The sequence below is a fragment of the Henckelia pumila genome, chromosome 1 (genome assembly GCF_033568475.1).
Source record: "Henckelia pumila isolate YLH828 chromosome 1, ASM3356847v2, whole genome shotgun sequence".
NCBI classification, from domain to species: Eukaryota; Viridiplantae; Streptophyta; class Magnoliopsida; order Lamiales; family Gesneriaceae; genus Henckelia; species Henckelia pumila.
Genome location: NC_133120.1, coordinates 126,437,739 through 126,458,646, shown reverse-complemented (window position 1 = coordinate 126,458,646; position 20,908 = coordinate 126,437,739). Strand labels below are relative to the sequence as shown.

General features: G+C 34.5%; 2 protein-coding genes across 15 annotated transcripts; both read right to left on the bottom strand.

Moving 5' to 3' along the window:
- Positions 1–433: 433 nt before the first annotated feature.
- Positions 434–3,161, bottom strand: LOC140892439 (G-type lectin S-receptor-like serine/threonine-protein kinase LECRK3). Its single transcript, XM_073301317.1, has one exon. It carries the CDS (start codon positions 3,155–3,157, stop codon positions 692–694), a length of 2,466 nt encoding a protein of 821 aa, XP_073157418.1. The 5' UTR covers positions 3,158–3,161; the 3' UTR covers positions 434–691.
- A 12,993-nt stretch (positions 3,162–16,154) lies between these two features.
- LOC140888146 (leucine-rich repeat receptor-like protein kinase PXL1) lies at positions 16,155–19,348 on the bottom strand. 14 transcript variants are annotated; one of them, XR_012152067.1, is made up of 7 exons: positions 19,148–19,345; positions 18,599–18,707; positions 18,433–18,515; positions 17,531–17,683; positions 17,359–17,436; positions 16,835–16,911; positions 16,155–16,607 (listed from the first exon to the last, which is right to left on the bottom strand). XR_012152067.1 is itself a non-coding variant. In XM_073295837.1 (5 exons), the coding sequence occupies exons 2-5, from the start codon at positions 17,589–17,591 to the stop codon at positions 16,593–16,595; spliced, it is 231 nt and encodes a 76-aa protein (XP_073151938.1). In that variant the 5' UTR covers positions 17,592–18,707; positions 19,148–19,331; the 3' UTR covers positions 16,155–16,592. The 14 variants fall into 14 exon arrangements, 1 of the variants encoding a protein (XP_073151938.1); XR_012152069.1 differs by having other exon boundaries at positions 18,433–18,518; positions 18,634–18,707; positions 19,148–19,343; XR_012152070.1 differs by having other exon boundaries at positions 17,531–17,637; positions 18,634–18,707; positions 19,148–19,343.
- Positions 19,349–20,908: the final 1,560 nt, after the last annotated feature.

The following is a 20,908-nucleotide window of genomic DNA, read 5'->3' as shown; positions in this document are numbered from 1 at the left end:
TTTTGCTCTTCGACTGGTCTACTTCTCCTTATATTTAATTGATGTCCAAAGTAGTTTTTCAAACACCGAAACTTAGATACTTGATTTCTTAACACAATAATTTAGATTGATTTTGTTTTCGTAAGCAGCTAGATTATATTGAATTTGGGTGATTTTTTTTTCTTTTTATCATGTTTCGATTTAATTATTTAGTTCTATCTATCCCATTTTTTAATAAACATGATTTGATTTTTTTAAAGTAGAAATAACTTTGATTGATAGTTGGAGTCCCTTTTTTTCACTAACTTTTCCTATTTTTGGTTTTGGTTTAATAAATTTTCAAGATTTGGTTTGATGTACTAAATTATTTTTGGTTTTCACTCATTTACTTTGGAAAATATGTGGCGTTGTCACCAGAAAATACTTATATAACACTAAAAAACGTTAACTTGAATTAATACATTTTTTTCCCCTTGAATCTAGATATTATAGTGTCAAATCTTATTCGTACATATTGATCGCAAATATTTCGAGAAAAATTCAAAAACAAAAATTAGTAATCAGGTATCAACATGACTAATTAATAAAACAAATCATCCTTATTTCCTAGCTCCAAACTCAACTTCATTATTTTTAGTAATCTCCATTCATCTTAAAGCACTAAATCAACAACTTAAAGGACCAATTAATATCATATGATGATACTACAGATCTAATCGATGAAGGATTCAGGGTCCGGTGGAAGAGGCACTTCAATAGATCCTTCAAGCATATGCAAAACTCTCTTCATGTTAGGCCTCAACGATGGATCTTCTTGAATGCACCAAATCGCGACCATCACGAATTTCTTGAACCGTTTGATATCTTTCATGGTTTCCTCGTCATTAGCCACTAGCAAGTGCAGTGTACCGTCTTTGTAACAATCATAAGCCCAATCAGACAGAATTTCCTCGGCCACACCTTTTTCCACGTTCCTTCTGCAGCATATCAGCTCCAACAACAAGATACCGAAGCTGTAAACGTCGACCTTCACTGTGATAGGCATGTTTCTGAACCATTCAGGAGCTACATATCCTCTGGTTCCCCGGATCCCGGTCATTGTTCGGGTCTGATCATCTCTCAGAAGTTTCGCAAGCCCAAAATCCGAAATTTTTGCTACCAGGGATCCGTCCAAGAGTACATTTTGAGGCTTGACGTCGCAGTGTATGATTTGAGTGCTGCACTCTTCATGCAAATAGCAGAGTCCCCTCGCGGTTCCAAATGCGATCTGTACTCTTTGGTACCAATTCGGCCTCGAGTTCTGGAAAAGGAAGCTCGCTATAGAGCCATTGCTCATGTATTGGTAAACAAGAAGCCTGTTTTCACCTTCATCACAGTATCCTAGTAACTGCACCAGATTTTTGTGGTTAGTTCTGCTGATTGAGTTCACTTCAGCTTTGAATTCTTGTTCAGCTTCAATGGCTATCTTATTCAGCTTTTTGACCGCGATCAAAGGGCCATTTCGGTCCTCCAGAGTCCCTTTGTACACAGTTGAGCAAGCCCCACTACCAAGTTCTTCCTTAAATCCATTTGTTGCCTCTTGTAATTCTTTGAAAGTGAAACTTCTTACGTTCGCTACATCCGGAAGGGCCGAGTCCGGATGAAGAATCATTGATTCTCGTCGTTTTAAATGAAAACCAAACGACAATAAAGCAATGAGCAGGATTACGTTGACTAACACCGAACTTCCAAACAGAACAGATCCTGTGATGATGAGAGTGGATCTGTCGCTCTTTTTCGAATTATTATTACTAGGCGGGGCTAATGTGGCATTGCCTTTCCTTACTTTTATCAATGCTTTCCCCCCTATCCCCGAGTCAAGTCTTCCATTCGAAAGAGGGTATTTCTTCTTCCAACATGTATTTCTATCGTAGGAAGCAGCGGCGCAAAAACAATCATCAAGACAAGACTGTCGACACCAATCTTCTCGGACTTGTTGATATGTGATGTAATCAAAACCATAGAAATTGGTGTTAGGCATGTCCACAAAAGTGAAAAGGGATTTATCTTCTGATTCTTGATCACAACTCTGTGCCGTGAAATCTGGCTTGCATCCGCTCATCTTGTCACTTGGATCGATTAGAGAGTAACCGGTGGGACAGAAACAACTAGGCCTCTGATCAATTCCCAGAAGGGAGCATATGCTGTTGAAGCCACACGCACCCCATCCCGAGTAGACTGGCATACTGAGACATATATTCTCAGGTAAGAAGTCCGAAACGGACCAATTCATCGGCCTTCCACCTGTCTTATTACCAAACTTGGGATAAACAGAATGCCTGAGAACCCCGTCATAATCCAATATCGCTCTCTGGTAATATTGGGAGGTTGAAGCGCCATTTGAAGACAGAAAATTAAGTATTGTTCCATTCTCTGCCGTGAGAAAGATGTATCCAGATTGGTTAAAGATCACATGGAATCCACTGCCAACAGTATTTGATACCCAATATGGACCGATGTTGTCGTCCATGAGGAAGTTTCTGTTGTATGACCCAAGATTCCCATTACTTTGCATCGAAAACATGAATTTCCCACTCGAGTAATTCGTATCCGAAAAGCTGGAAACCAAACTACTACCCTGGTTGAATATCTGGGACGGTAAAATGGTATCGGTTGGATAATCAAAACTTTGCCACAAGACAGCTGATGCATTGCCCACCAGCACAAAGTTACCCGTGTCAAGCATGGCGCCATATGCGACACCGGACCTCGCCAGGGCAGCACTCCAAATCTGCTGGCCCGTTGGATCATCGAGCTCAAATCTCCCATCCGGAAAAATCTGAATCTTGGATCCTTTTGCAGCTGGATTATCCCGATTAGCAGACCAAATTATTGTTTTTTCGGGTATTTTGTCGAACCAGATGGCTAGCAAGTAGCCTCCACTGGGCACCATCTGTCGGAACCCGAAAGCAAAATCACCAGATGGCGATAGCCAAGCTGAATTCGAATTGTCCGAAGTGAGAGATGAGCCCAAAGAAACGTTCCGATAGGGCTGCGCAGTGGCTAATATTGGAACCAAAACAACTAACATCAAATGTAACATTTTACAGAAATGAACAGCACAAGTACTCAATTGAGCAAGGAAAGATATATAATGGAGTACTCGTCGTAACAACAAGAAGCACCATATATTATTCATGGAACATTGAAGCTAACTTAACTACTTCACGCGACTCCTCTTTCCATTCAAAAGTCAAAACATCTATATATTATTCACGAGTAAAAATAACTTTTTTTTTTATACATATATTTTTCTTTTTGAATTTTGTTTCACTGAGTTTTTCAGTTTTTGATTTTTGATACGCTAACTTTGATTTTTTTTTTTCGTTCAGTCTTATTTTGCCGGAGTTGTTATGTTGAATTGAAAATATCTATGTGATACTGAAAAATGCTAGTGTGGCATCGAAATTTTTTACTTGTCTAATTTTGCTTTAACAATTGGACCCTCACAAAAAACTTTTATGAAACTGTTTAACGAGTTAATTTTATGAGACGAATCTCCAGTCGGCCAATGAAAAATATTATTTTTATGCCAAAAATATTATTTTTTTACTCTAGATATAGAGCAGGTCGATTTGTCTTACAAATATAAATCATTGAAACCATGTCATAAGAGACCTGCTTTTGGACTAAAATACTAAAACCAAAATTTAAAAACTTAGATGACTAAAACTCAAAGTTAGACAAATGAATGAAAAAAAAAAACTCGAGACAAATTTATAATATATTTTTATAATAAAAAAAAGATCAAATGTCTATTGTCAAATTCAACGCTCCTTAGACGACTTTTTCGCAGCTTTGATTAAAAAAAGCACTCTATAAGCATTTATTTATGATTTTGAAAGCAACATGCAACGTGTAAGACGGAGTCAACATAGACGACATTTTAGCAGCTTTTATGGAAAATAATTGACATCATTAGGATTTCTTCAACCATATTCTTTGCCCAGTGGCTAAGAGTTTGAGACTGAGGCCCTGAGATCAAAAGATATCAGGTTTGATTTTTGTTAACTGTGGATAGATTTTTTAATTTATTTAAGTAGATTTATTTAATTTCTTTGCTCGAGACAAGCAAGTCGAGTCCATGCTCAAGTCTCGTCGGTTGTGCGGGCAGGGCAGTTTCATTCTTATGCTCAAGTCCCATCGGTTGTACGGACAGTTTCAGTCTTTAGTGTTGTAATCTGATGTAATTTGATATTCGATGATACTTGTACTAAAAAAACCCACATTCTTCATTTTTCAGTTTCATATTCTCCAAAATAAGGTTTTGTATTTTTTATTCAAAAATATTTTTCAACTCATATTCTCTAAATTTTGTAAAATTCTCTATTTATTTATTATTTCTTTCCAAATTATTAAACATATGAAAAATATTAATACAAAAACTCTCGTGAGACGGTCTCACTGATCAATTTTATGAGAATGATATCTTATTTGGATCACCTATGAAAAAATATAAATTTTCATGCCAAAAATATTAATTTTTAGAGTAGGTATCATATCAGATGGGTCAACCATGTCCATATTTATATATAAAAAAACTAATATTTTCGACATAAAAAATAATATTTTTTATCGGTTGACCCAAATAAGAGATATGTCTCACAAATTTACCTGTGAGACCAGCTGGTTAATAATCTTTATTATTATACTCCCCTGATGTTTGGTGCAATAATTGTCCCTGCTTGGTAGAGCGATTGAACTATTGCGCTTGGGCTGCTGTTGAGTTAAAAGATTTGAGTTGCACCATTACCACCAGCTATAGCTTTTGGTAAAGCGGCAAGAGCTCGGTCCTACAATTGGTATCAGATGCAAGGTCATGGGTTCGATTTCCATTGATTGCAAGGAGTTGAATTATTGGAAAGGAGATTGTTGGGTGCAATTAATAATTTTCGCTGCTTGGTAGAGCGATCGAACCATGACGTTTGGGCTGTTGTGCGGTTTAAAAGATTTGTATTGCACCATTACCATCAGCTATAGATTTTGGTAAAGCGACAAGCGCTCGGTCCTACACCTGCTACATCACTAGTCCAACAATGGCTATAATATATATATATATATATATATATAGAAATTTTCAGCTGCCCAACTCGTCCCCGACAACTAAAACTCAGTACCGTGTTTTAGTGATACAAAAAAAAACAACTAAAACCCAATACCGGGTTTTAGTGATCGGAGACGAAGTGGGCAGGAATGGTTGGGCAGCTGAGAATTACTCTATATATATATATATATATATATATATATATATATATATATAGAGAGAGAGAGAGAGAGAGAGTTTTGATATCCTGTCCACCCACCGTGCCCACCTAATGTGCCCACCATGAGGTGACACTCAACTATTGGACGCACAATTCATCACATCCAATAGTTGAGTGTCACCTCATGGTGGGCACATTAGGTGAGCACGGTGAGTGAGCAGGATAACAAAATTGTATATATATATATATATGTTATCAAACGGTTAGCATTGTTATTGTCCAAGTCCATCATTTTAACATGATATCAAAGTTCAGGTTCACCGTTATGTATTAAATTATCCATAATTGGGTATTGTCATGTAAACTTTATGTTCCAGATCCAGATGTTCATTTCCGAGCATGAGAGGGGTGTTAGTTGTCTCATATCAGTAGAATAAAAATTTTGGGAATTATATATATATACTTAGATAATATATACTCCCCTTGAACTAGCTTTTGGAGTTCAATTAGGTTCAAATTAATAATATTAACACAAAATTATCCTAAATACACTTTTAACTTCAAAAATGTATTTAAGGTAGTTTTGTCATATAAGAAAGAAGGTGTAAAATATTTAACGTAGTTTTTTCATCTCAGAAGGAATGTGTAGTTGTGTCCGATAAAAATCGGATCGGACCAGACCGACCAGTTCGACCATGAACCGGTCACGAGTCCGATCCGACCATGCTAAAAAATGTTTAACCGATCAAAACATTCGCAACCGGTCAAATCCAATCAAGAACCGGTCGGACCGGCTTTGAATCGGTCCGACCGGTTCGTCTATTTTTTAAAAAAATTAATTTTTTTATAATTTGATTTTTTCATGAATTTCTTCCGAAAAAATTATTTCCTCTATTTTAAATTTAAAACTTTATTTTTGGGTATATATATGATTATTTGGTTTTGAATTTTGTTAAAAATATTATTTTAGTAGTATTGGAGCTTATGTTGAATTTTTTTTTAAAACTATATTTATGTTTGATGTTTTGATTATATTATGTTGTTTAGATTTTAAACTTTGTTAAATATATATATTTGTATATATATACACATATGTTGGGATCGAGTAGTGGCTCTTTTGGACTTGACCACCAACAGTTATTAAATTGAGTTCAGTTGTGGTTGACAACTGAACTGCTTTTTTTCTCGACTGTCCATGTCAATTGACCAACAAATATATATAAGTTTGCGGAAATGAGGTCGATTGACAGATTAGAATAATGTCTCAAAATGACCTAAACTGATGTGATAAGGGTAGACTGAAATAAAAGAACACGACTATTTGTTTCTAGATGTTTGGAGACTCAACTTCTCCCATGTCACCCCTTCTTTTACACATGAAGGACCCACTAGAAGATTTTGATCTATACAATAGCTTGCACAGACCCAATTCAGTATTAGGTCTTACCACATTGCCTAGCCTTGACTGAATGCAAGTGTCGACTGATTCATCTTTATCAAGGTTTGCAGCACCTCAACTGATCTTTTACAAAGATATTACAACTCAACACTTAGTACAAACTGATCCTACACTTGATCAGATAAATTCTATGAAGTGTGTGCTAGATCAATTGAAAAGTGAACTGCAATGGTGTGCGGGAGTGATCTTGATGGATGATCTCTTGTATTTTCTTGTGTTCACTCAACCACACTCTCTCTTCTTTGTTGGCACGAATGATATTCTATTTATAGATTTCAACTCCAACGGTAACTTGATTCAAATTCTAGCCATTGGTTTTAATTGTCTGCTACCTTGTACCTTCTCTGACACAGAGTACACTGATGCTTCTGTAGTTCTGCAGTGTCAGTTTTGTATGAAAAACTTTATCCAATCGCCGAGGTAGGCTTACGAATTTAGTCGTAGTTTGGTCAACTGATCAGTCTAGGTGGCTATCCAGTCCTGGTAATTTAGTTTAGCTCTGCACGACAGATTCCAGTTAGCTTTGCTAGTTCAGTCATGGTTTTAGCTCAAAGACTTGTTAGCTATCTCCAGTTAACTTGTCAAGTTGATGTCTTCAATTTCAGTCATGGACAAAGTCATTCGCTATATGATTTTGTCTATGTAGTACTGAATTCAAATATTACACTGTAAAAAAAAAAAAAAAAGAACTAGCTAGGGTGGTTGGTTATAGGAAAGAACTAAAGAGAGAAGAGATGAGGCACACTTTCTCTCACTCTGCCCAACAGTAGGTACCTTAACTAGGATTATGGAATTAATAGTATTGAATTCAAATATTACACTGTAAAAAAAGAGAAATATATCGTCCAAATGACAAGACATTCCGCCAAAAAAATGAACATAATTTCTCAATTGGTTTTGCTCGGCGAAAAGAGAACGAGTGCGCTCATACTTTAGCAAAAGTCTCTCGCTCCTATGCTAGTCCCACAGTTTAGAGTGAGCCTCCGAATTTCATTATTTCTTATTTGGATCAATTGTGTAAAAATCCTGCTCATTATTAATAAAATCTCCATTATTTGAGCTTAAAAAAAATTTGTTATTGTTGTAAAAAGAAAAAATTTACGGTAAAAAGTAAAATTCTCAAACTCTCAAAATATATCAAACTACATACTTTATAAAAAAAATTTCACTCAATTGTGTTCTCCTTCACAAATAGATAGACCTATTTATAGAATCTCATTGGAAAATAGTCCAAAAATAAATATATCATCACATACATATTTTCAACATTTCCAACTCTTATTTTCAACACTCCTCCTTGTGATGATGAAACGTGTTTTTATATTGCCTCGTTAAAAAACTTACTAGAAAAAAACCAATTGGGATAAAAACCATACTAAGAAAAAAAGAGTGCAGTCACGTAAACTCTCCCTCATGTTAACACGAGCGATTCCTCACATATTTCGTAGATTGCGTCTCTCAATGTTATATATATGCTTTATGAATATTATCGTAGGAAGTGCCTTTGTGAAGAGATCTGATGAGTTTTTACTTGATTGAATGTAACACATATCGATATATTTATTATTCTCAAGCTCTTGGGTTAATGCAAAAAAATTAGGGGGAATTTGTTTGGTTATGTCGTTTTTAATGTATCCTTCTTCATTTGAGCAACACATGCAGCATTATCTTCGTATAGTGTCACAGTCTTCTTGTCTACCGATAATCCACACGAGGTTTGGATATGTTGGGTCATTAATTTCAGCCACACACATTCACGGCTTGCTTCATGTAGTGAAATAATCTCGGTGTGATTTGATAAAGTTGTTACGAGTGTTTGTTTCTTTGAACGCCAAGAAATTGTAGTGCCTCCACGAGTAAATACATATCTGGTTTGGAAATGTGCCTTATGTGGATCAGATAACTATCCATGTTAGGATCGAAATACGTGTGTAGAGGCGGGGTGAATACACACTTAAAAATATTTTGGAGCTACAATAGCTATTTCTTGAAATGTTCGAAAATAAACCGAGCACCGATGAATTATATCGAGTTTGGTTTTCAAACCAAGCGGAATACACTCGAAATAATCCTTCGTAGAAGCCAAATAAACATTTTGAAAGTCATTTGAAATAATGCAAGTTCAAATAATAAAAACGGTTTGGTTGAAGCATTTTATCAAACACTTTGTATGCAATATTTTGGTGTATGAAGAACACATAAAATGCTTCAACAATGCATCTTAAAACAGTGGCAATAATAATGTAAATGCAATAAATAGATACAGATTTGTTTCTGAAAGTTCGAAGGCCAAATCCTTCTACATCTCCCCTTCTTCGACCTCGGAAGGATCCACTAAAAGTCTTTGATTTATACAAACCCATTTGTATAAACCCAATCCAATTTAGGACTTATCCAATGCCTAAACAAGAACTCCTAGCCACTCTCGATTGTAGGCCTCAACCTCACAATCCGCATAATGTTTTACGTCTTTATGCCAAGACTACAAACACAATCTTTAATGTCTTCGTGCTAAGACTTTCACTCAACTAATCTTGCAAAGCATGTCTCTCGTATGTGTGTGAGTGAGCTCTCTTCAAATGCTATTCAACAATATTTGGATGTGGAAGAGTGTTCTATAAAGTGGGTTTGGTGTAGAAGATTTAACGTTGAAAGCTCATATCTTCTTCTTGTTCCTCACACCTTGGGCTTGCTCTCAATCTAGCTTTTTTTTTCATGTAGGCTGCCCAAACTTTGAATCTTCATTTTCTTTTCTTGTTTTGTCTTCAAAGTGTTGTATTTATAACTCCAAGAATGATATGAACGTTAGATTCAAGAATATGACCGTTAGAGATGTTTTTGGACACTTTCTGGAGTTGCAACGGTCATATTTTAGTTGCTGTCCATTTTCTGAAGTTGAGCTGATTTTACTGTTCATCGGACTTGTTTGACCGATTCGATCTGGTCAAACTCATCTGGTCTAGTCAAGCTTTGATCTGGTCTAGTCCGACTTTGATCTGGTCGAGCTATGATCTGGTCTGGTTCAATTGATCTGGTATAGAGCAACTTCGATCTGGTCTTGTTCACTTGATCTGGTTTGGCCATGTTACATCTGATCTGTTCATTTGATTATAGCTCTTGATTAACTGATTTCTGGGCAAGGTGATGAGCATGAAAGTTGTAGCCCTTTCTCTTGGCTTTCCACGGAATCAAGAATCGCTTGATTTCGAGTTTGTATGTGAGAGATCTCAAAACTTCATCCTGCTTTATCTGCTTCTTACACTCCGATTCAGATTGAGCTTATTGCAGATGATTTGTGGATCATTGTCTTAGCTTTGTAACGCATACTGATTCATCCCGTTTAGATAAGCGAGCTGTAAGTTATGGCTAAAATACCAGGACTGGTCTGTTTGATCTGGTTGCTGTAGCTTTGATCTGATTTGCATCTAGCTCGATGTTGCGACCAATTTTTCGCCTTGCTAACGTCCGAATTAACTCATCTGGCCTGAGATATGACTTGTAGATATTTGAGTAACCTTTCCAACTATTTTGGCTTCAAGTCATTTGGATCACCGAGCTATGAGATATGATCGATTTACTAAACTGCGCTAGCTTGAATAACTTTGAGTTCCAGCTCAAACTTTCCAACTTTGATCTACTAACTACAACACTTGATTAAATATGTTAGAAACACAATAACAAGTTTTGTTGTCATCAAAATCAAGATTTCTTGTATTTCACAACCCAACAATCTTCCCCTTTTTGATGATCACAAAACTTGGATAAAAATATGGACGTTATTTTTATCTAACATATATATTTCTCCCCCTTTTTGTGTGAATCAAAAAGGTGTATATTAAGCAAAAAATTTTCTCCCCCTTCAAATTATAATTAGCTCTCCCCCTATATTTTTGAAACATTGAAATCCATGAAAGTATAGGGATAACTAAACGACATTTAAAAAAATATATATGCAATGCACAACAAATAAGCAAGTTGACAATTAGCAAGCTTCATCAAGAGTGAACCAAATTATATCAAACTATCAAGCATCACAAAATCAAGATTGATATGCCAACTGAAATATTCATGAAGCATTTAAGTGTCCCTTTAGTCACTAAGCACAATCACAATTGCAAGGAAAATGACTAGACATTCTTTAACTCAAGACATGCTAGCACAAGTAGAATATCAAGATGTCAATCAAACTCAAAAACTCTTTAAAAGCTAATATTAAAACGAGTCTACCAAGTTTTCTTGATGGTGTGTGGCTCTGTCAAGGTAATAAGTCCTTTTTATTTATGAGTGCAATATCCTTGAGCTTCTTGACAAAAACACCAACTCTATGTCCATTTCCAGTTTCTGCCGCAGCGCACATGGTCTGTCTTCAACGAATAAACTGCATTTTTTGGCGCATGACCAGGCTGCAAATTTTATACCGCTGCGATCCTCTATGAGTCTAGTTTGCAAATCAAAAAGCGGTTTGTCACTTGGACACTCAAGCAAGGAGTTATGCCATTTTTTCCAAAGTCGCTGCAAGCTGTAAAAAATTATCAACTATGCATATATGTGTTAGAAAATCTTAAAAACGAAATTTTGAAGATCAAAATCAGTTTCAAATGCTCTTTCAAGAACAACCGTCTCTGATACCAATTGTTAGGATTGAGATACATGTGTAGAGGGGGGGTGAATACACACTTAAAAATATTTTGGAGCTACAATAGCTCGTTCTTGAAATGTTCGAAAATAAACCGAGCACCGATAAATTATATCGAGTTTGGTTTTCAAACCAAGCGAAATAAACTCGAAATAATCTTTCGTAGAAACCAAATAAACATTTTGAAAGTCATTTGAAATAATGCAAGTTCAAATAATAAAAAACAGTTTGGTTGAAGCATTTTATCAAACACTTTGTATGCAATATTTTGGTGAATGAAGAACACATAAAATGCTTCAAAAATGCATCTTAAAACAGTGGCAATAATAATGTAAATGCAATAAATAAATACGGATTTGTTTTTGGAAGTTCGAAGGCCAAATCCTTCTACATCTCCCCTTCTTCCACCTCGAAAGGATCCACTAGAAGACTTTGATTTATACAAATCCATTTGTACAAACCCAATCCAATTTAGGACTTATCCAATGCCTAAACGAGAACTCCTAGCCACTCTCGATTGTAGGCCTCAACCTTACAATCCGCATAATATTTTACGTCTTTATGTCAAGATTACAAACACAATCTTTAATGTCTTTGTGCTAAGACTTTCACTCAACTAATCTTGCAAAGCATGTCTCTCGTATGTATGTGAGTGAGCTCTCTTAAAATGATATTCAACAATATTTGGATGTGGAAGAGTGTTTTATAAAGTGGGTTTGGTGTAGAGGATTTAACGTTGAAAGCTCATATCTTCTTCTTGTTCCTCACACCTTGGGCTTGCTCTCATTCTAGCTTTTTTCTTCATGTAGGCTGCCCACACTTTGAATCTTCATTCTCTTTTCTTTTTTTGTCTTCAAAGTGTTGTATTTATAACTCCAAGAATGATATGAATGTTAGATTCAAGAATATGACCGTTAGAGATGTTTTTGGACACTTTCTGGAGTTGCAACGGTCATATATGAGTTGATGTCTATTTTCTAAAGTTGAGCTGATTTTACTGTTCATCGGACTGGTTTGACCGATTCAATCTGGTCAAACTCATCTGGTCTGGTCCGACTTTGATCTGGTTGAGCTTTGATCTGGTCTGGTTCAATTGATCTGGTATAGAGCAACTTCGATCTGGTCTTGTTCACTTGATCTGGTTTGGCCATGTTACATCTGATCTGTTCATTTGATTATAGCTCTTGATTAACTGATTTTTGGGCAAGGTGATGAACATAAAAGTTGTAGCCCTTTCTCTTGGCTTTCCACGGAATCAAGAATCGCTCAATTTCAAGTTTGTATGTGAGAGATATACTCGAAATACTAAGCTGTGTCAGAAAATCTGTTCTGCAGAATTTCTGTGCAGATCTCGAAACTTCATCCTGCTTTATCTGCTTCTTACACTCCGATTCAGATTGAGCTTCTTGAAGATGATTTGTAGATCATTGTATTAGATTCGTAACGCATACTGATTCATCCCGTTTGTATAAGAGAGCTGTACGTTATGGCCAAAATACCAAGACTGGTCTGTTTGATCTGGTTGCTATAGCTTTGATCTAATTTGCATCTAGCTCGATGTTGCGACCAACTTTTCGCCTTGATAACGTCCGAATTAACTCATCTGGCCTGAGATATGACTTGTAGATATTTGAGTAATATTTCCAACTATTTTGGCTTCAAGTCATTTGGATCAACGAGCTATGAGATATGATTGATTTACTGAACTGCGCCAGCTTGAATAACTTTGAGTTTCAGCTCAAACTTTCCAACTTTGATCTACTAACTACAACACTTGATTAAATATGTTAGAAATACAATAACAAGTTTTGTTTTTATCAAAATCAAGATTGCTTGTGTTTCACAACCCAACAATCCATCATCAGCATAACCAATTATAATTTGATTGAAATCTTTTGAATACAAAAGTCCCAAATATTTCTTTTCTCGTAGATAACGGAATATATGTTTAATTCCGTTCCATTGTCTCTTTGTTGGATATGAGCTAAATCTTGCCAATAAATTTACAGCAAAAGATATATCAGGTATTTACAATTTTCAAGATACATAAAGGCACCAATAGCACTTAGATATGATACTTCTGGACCAAGAATAACTTCATCATGTTCACATGGACGGAATGGATCTTTTCTTTGTTTAATGATCTAACAACAATTGGAGTACTTAAAGGATTTGATTTATCTATATTAAAATGTTTAAGGACCTTTTCTGTATAATTTGACTGGTGAACAAATATTCCACATTCTTTTTGTTCAATTTGCAAACCCAAACAATACTTGGTTTTTCCAAGGTCCTTCATTTCAAATTCTTCCTTCAAGTACAACACAACTTCTTGAATTTCCTTATTCGTTTCAATGATGTTTAAATCATAAAAATATACAGCAATAATTATGCATCCGGATATTGTTTTCTTGATGAAAACGCTAGGGCATATTGAATTGTTTACATATCCCTTTTTCATCAAGTGTTCATTTAGTCGATTGTACCACATTCGGCCGGATTGCTTTAACCCATATAATGATCTTTGAAATTTCACAGAATAACATTCTTTCGGTTTTGAACTTTGTGCTTCAGGCATCGTAAATCCTTCAGGGATTTTCATATATATATATATATTACTATCGAGTGATCCTTATAAGTAAGATGTAACAACATCCATAAGACACATTTTTAAATTTTCAGATACTGTCAAACTACTCAAATATCGAAACTTAATTGCATCCATAATGGGAGAATACGTTTCTTCATAATCAATTCCAGGTTTTTGAGAAAAACCTTGTGCAACAAGTCGAGCTTTATATCTTACTATTTCATTTTTCTCAATTCTGTTTCAAATAAAAACCAATTTGTACCCAACAGGTTTTACACCTTCAGGAGTAAGGACTATAGGTCCAAAAACGTTACGTTTATTTAGAGAATCCAATTCAACCTGAATGACGTCTTTCCATTTTATCAATTCATGACAATTTTTACATTCACCAAAATATTTGGTTCATGATCTTCATTGTCATTTATGATGTCAAATGCCACATTGTAAGAAAATATCTCATCAATTTCTTCTACATTTTTTCGGTTCCATATTTTCCTGTATTAATATGATTGATAGAGATTTCACGATTCTCATCAGTATGTGGTTCTAACAGAACATTTTTATCATCATGTGTTTTAACTCGAACATCACTCTCTATTTTGTGATCATCGTGTTTCTCTATGCATTTTATTTTTCGAGGTTTTTTATCCTTGGAACCGATTGGTCTTCCACGCTTCAAGCGTTTTATGATATAATGAGTTTCTTCAATTTGTTTCTTTGGAATTTCAATTCGAGCAGGGGCATTTAATTATGTATATATGATTTGGTTACTCCTTTTGTGTCTGCAAATGCATCTGGTTGATTTGCTATTCTTTGCAAGTGCACAATTTGCTGTATATATTCTTTTCACATTTTTTAGTTCTTGGATCCAGATGTAAAAATAATGGTACATACCATGTAATTTTATTTTCGATATGTTTTTTTCTCCCCTTAATATTGGGAAGATTTCCTTATTAAAATGACAATCAACAAAACGTGCTGTAAACATGTCGCCTGTCTGAGGCTCAAGATATCGAATGATTGATGGACTATCATAACCGATATAAATTCCAATCTTTCTTTGAGGTCCCATTTTTGTTCGTTGAGGTGGTGCAATAGGCACATATACCATACATCCAAAAATTCTCAAATGAGAAATGTCTGCTTCTTTACCAAATGCAAGTTGCAATGGAGAGTATTTATGATATGCACTTGGTTTGATGCAAATTAATGCAGCAACATGTAAAATTGTATGTCCCCATATAGAAATAGGGAGTTTTGTTTTCATAATCATTGGTCTAGCAATCAGTTGTAGACGTTTAATCAATGATTCAGCTAATCCATCTTGTGTATGTACATGAGCAACATGATGCTCAACAGTGATTCCCATTGACATAAAATAATCATTGAAAGTCTGGGAAGTAAATTCACCAGCATTATCAAGTCTAATTTTCTTGATTGTATAATCGGGAAATTGATTCCGCAATTTTATTATTTGAGCAAGTAATCTTGCAAATACCATATTCTGAGTTGATAATAAACATACATGTGACCATCTGCTGAATGCATCGATCAATACCATAAAGTATTAAAATGGTCCACATGGTAGATGAATTGGCCCACAAATATCACCCTGAATACGTTCAAGAAACATGTGATTCAATTTGGATTTTACCTGGTGATGGTCTTATAATAAATTTTCCAAGAGAACATGATTTATATTGAAACTTATTATTCTGAAAGATCTTCTGGTTTTTCAGTAGATGACCATGTATTTTCTATAATTCTTCGCATCATTATTGAACCAAGATGTCCTAATCGATCATGTCAATTAGTTAATATTGAAGAATTTTCAACTACCACTACAACAAAAAAATGCTTTTCCGCAGCGTACAAATTACCTTTCCAAAGTGCGCATCGAAAGCTGCATAATTATAAGCTGTTGAAAGTCATGGGTCATCGACAGCGCGCAAAGCATGATGCAGAAAACATTATTGGCAGCCCACAAAGCACGCCGCAAAAAAGTTATTAGCAGCGTGCAATAAACGCCGCGGAAAAGTTATTGGCAGCACGCAATGTATGCCGCGGAAACATTTTTGGCAGCACACATGTGCACGCCGCGGAAACATTTTTGGCAGCGTACATGTGCACGCTGTTGATTTGTATTTTTTATATTTAATTTATTTTTATATTATATTATACCTATACAAATTAAAATAAATTGAAACTCAAATAATTATCATACCATAATCAACCATCATCAACACATTTAAACAAAAGAATATAGTATATCATACAAACTAATTAATTCTAATTTTTAATTATCTAAATAAGATATACATATTAATAAAGTAACTCGATCTTACTTAGAAACAAACATCATTTTTCATTCTCTTTTCTCTCTTTTCATCAAAAGACTTGAAGTAATCGCTTCTAAAACATATAAGTTCAATTCTCTTTGTCAATAGCTTCAGTAAAGGTACATATCGAAGAGTTCCACGCTAGCACTTAGAAAGAAAATATCCTCAAATTCATCCAACTCAATCTGTTAAAAAAAATCTATCAAAAAGTGCAAGCACTGAATATGTATAGTGAAACATATTTCTATCGAACCTGGAACATGAAAATGAGTAATTTCATGTCTGGGGAATGAAAAGATCGAATGAACCGGCCTCATCCAAGAAACCATAAGCCTTTGAAGATGTTTCAATTGGAAGAGATCTGTGTAAACATCACATTTCATTTTAGGCAATCGATATAAGTTATAATAGGCAGGCAAACAAATTCAGTGCATTCTACCTTGAAATTTTTCACGAATTTATATTTCTCAACTTTTTCATGTGACGTTTTGCAAATAAAAAAGATTAAAATTTTATTACTTATTACTGGAACGAACATACAAAAAATAATATCAACACATGATTTAATATGAGTTAAATGAGCATAACCTCGATCTCCATCTCATTGTGTGAATGTGGTCTTATCGGAGATAAATTCAGCTCCAAAACAACCTTTGTTTTAATTCCTGAGAAATATTCAAAACATAAACAATTAAAATAAATTACAATCAAAATAATTCAGCATTTTGATTTCTTTATAACCTAAATAGCTAACAAATTCAAAACAACTCTCATCACTACTTTCTCAAAACAAACAATCAAACTAAACTAGCATTTCGTTTATGATATAAATTGCAAACAAATTCATACTGGATAGAATGAATCATCAAGTTTAAGGAAGCATGAAATTTACAGTACTATAAAAAGACAGGTACTTGTCATGTCTTTAGGAAGCTTAGCAGTGCAAAGAGCTGCAATTTTGAGGACCAGAAGAATCTCTTCTTGAACATATTTACATTGGCTAGAAACGTTAGGGTATAATACTTGCTCTGATACTATGTTGTTTGCCTTTCTTCGAACCCATTCTACTATATCGACGGAGTCGCCAAATGAAGGATCTAATGGCATTTTACCTTTTAGTAGCTCCAAGATTACGACCCCAAAACTATATACGTCACTCTTCTCATCAACCTTCAAAGTGTATCCATATTCTGAAAAAAATTTGAAACCAAGATTTTCTTTGAGAGAAAATTCACAAAACGATGGACATTTTAAAAGGAATTTGGTTTGTAAGAATCAACTAACCTGGTGCTATGTACCCATAAGAGCCCGCCACCATGGAAACAGTCTCATTATTGTGATTCATTGTTCTAGCCAACCCGAAATCAGCAATTCTTGCCTCGAAATCCGATCTAACAAAATGTTATTCGACTTCAAGTTTTTTCAATTCTCCAAGCCCTTAAAGCAAATTCACAAAACGGTGGACATTTTAAAGACTACTTTAATAGCTAAGATTTTTGAAGCATATTGGGATTTTAGGGTTTAATTATGCTTCCTTAAACATTTAAAATAATTTTACGATGCTTAAATATCATCGCTTCCTTCTATGAAGATTTGGGTAGAGGAACAAATTTTTATTATTATCATTATTACTATGATTATGATTATTATAGAATTAAGATTTAATTTACAAGAAAATTGCAAGTACATAAAACAAAAAACCCGTTAATCGCCAATGAAAAATGGTGAATTTACTCTACAACCAAGCATATTCAAGAATCTTTGGCTAATATTTTTTAGTTTCTAAGAACAATTACTATCACAGTAAACAATTACTATTCTAATAAATTATTCCTAAACTTCAACAAGAGAACGTTTCTTGACCCAATTGAGAGAACAAAAATCCTCCAAACTTTTAAAAAAAAAATCTGACCCAAACATTCCAAAAACACATGCAATTTTCAAGATTATCAAAACCACAAAACTAAAACACTAGGAAGTGCTACTAACTACGTAGTGATACAAGGAATTGAATATCCAAATTAAGTTGCAGCTGAAATTCCATCAATAGTTTTTCTACAAATTTCCCTTATATACACTAGTAATTTCATCTCCACATTATAAGTTATTGTTTTCGGTCAATAAAACATAGTCATTTTGAAGCACTTAAATATATATGAAATAAAAAATCAGAGAGTAGCAAATACCAACGTCTCGCTTGTGGAAACATTAGTATATATCCGGTTCTCCAAAGTTTCACTTTTGATACCTTGCCAATGCCTTGAGCATGCTGCTGGGTATCTCAAGTAATTTTACACAAGTAATTAGTAGCTTAAACAGTAAATCATAAACAATTACAAATCAAGAAAGTACGTTAATTTTATTTGTGACTAAAGCATGAGCCAAACCAATGATTAGCCTTCGTAGACGGTCAAATGTATGTCAAAATTCCTGTGCTAAGTACAAAAGGTGTCCCAATTACCTAAGAAAACACGTATAACTCAATTTCAGTATGTATTAGTGAAGCTCAATAAATTGACAGGGGTAATAAATTAACCAAGAACAACATGTATAACATAAAGGAATATTATGTTTATGAAATTGTAAACAAGAAAAACCTTGAATCACCACAAAAGCCGAGTGGAAAAATCGAGTGAAAATAAAAAAAAATCCATGCCCGTAAATAACAGATGAGTTAAACAACATCATACTTATAAATAATAATGACACAAACCCAATTCATGACTCCATCGTTGAAGCAAACAGAATAGGAGGAGCAATTAGAATTAATTTTATAATTGAAATCAATGACAATAACTTAAAGGAAAGAAATGTTTCAGACCCAAATTAAAGGTTTCCGAAGCATTGAGGAAATGGAAAACTCACAATCGATTTGGAGGAAAAGAGGAAAAAATACCATACCTAAAAAGGAGGAAGCCACTGGACGATTGAATGAAGCTAGTGAAGGTCAGAAGCTAGTGAGTGAAGCGAGAAGGTGAGGAGCGATTGAGATTTAAAAAAAAAACACGAGAAGGTGAGGAGCGATTGAGCGATGTAGAGAAAGGTTTCAATTCGAGAAAATAGGGAAGGCGTGGAGAAAAATGAATTTGAAGATTTGATAGTCATTTTATTCTATCGTCATTCACAGCGTTCTCTGCCTACGCTGTAGATAGTATGTTTAAACAACACGCTTACTTCGCGGTAAAAATAAATATTCGCGGCGTGAAATTATTGCAAGCTGTCAATTATGGAAGCTTAACAATATTAGCAGCTCCCATGCATGAATGCCCTGCAAATAATAAAATTAACAGCCTACTTTTAATGTACGCTGTTAATATTGAGCTGTAAAAAGTCATATTTATTGTAGTGTACCATGTTTGATTCAATTGGACTTATATGCGTATAATGCAATCCAGTAGGGAGCATTGGTAGTTTTTCAACTATATATTTCTTTTCTTATTTATATGTGGTAAGACACATATATTTCTCATTTCTTTCAGTTATTGTCTGAGTATCAAACCCATGGAAATATATGTCATTAAATCTCAACAAATTCTTTTTCGATTGTGGTGAATACAAAAAATTATTTATCAGAAATTGTGTACCATTAGGTAACAAAAAATGTGCTTTACCACAATCTTTAATCAAGTTTACATAACCTGATATTGTATTCATCATTGTTTTTGTTGGCTTTAGTTCCAAGAAATATCTTTTATCTCGGAGAATAGTGTGCGTTGTACCACTATCAGGTATACAAACTTTCATGAGAATAGTTCCTTGTTTAGCTTTTCTCATATCATTTCCATATTGAACTTCAAAAAAAAAATGCAATGAAGAAAAATTACTGACAATACATATGAAAATTATTGAAAAATATAACACATACCATAATTATACAATAACACAATACCATACGAGTACATGAAAAATATAATTTTTACATTTCTATTCCACCAGTATATTGATCATTTTCAGAGAAATCATTCAGAAAATCGACAACATCAAAATGAGTTGAATCACTCAAACGGTCACTGTGTTCAGCGAAGTTGGTCTCTTTTTCTTTTCCCTTTATTGATTCTTTATAGAGATTACAAAGGTGCTCAGGGGCTTGGTAAATACGAGACCAATGTCCTGAAGTGCCCCATCTAAAACAAGAAATTTTAAATCGTTTTGAGTTATTTTCATTAACACTCATGTTCTCATGATGCCTTTTTAGTGGGTGGTTCGTGACGCCTTTTTGAGATGAGTTATAGAAGTAACTATCTCGATTGTTTTCAAAATCACGGCCGCGACCATGACCACGACCACTTCCACGTCCACGACCTCGATTTCGACCTCGACCAAAATTTTGTCTACGACTTTGATTTTGGTTTCCATGTTTAAATTCATTTTTACTTACGACATTTGCTTCTGGAAATGCCGTTGATCCAGTGGGTTGGGACTGATGATTTCTCATTAGCAGCTCATTGTTCTTTTCTGCCACAAGAAGACATGTGATAAGTTCATAATATCTCGCAAATCCACGCACTCTATATTATTGTTGTAGAGTTATATTTGATGCGTGAAAAGTGAAAAATATTTTTCCAAGAATTTCCGATTTCATAACCTCATGTCCAAAAAATTTGAATTGCGAGATTATTCGATACATTATCGAATTATAATCACTGACTTTCTTAAAATCTT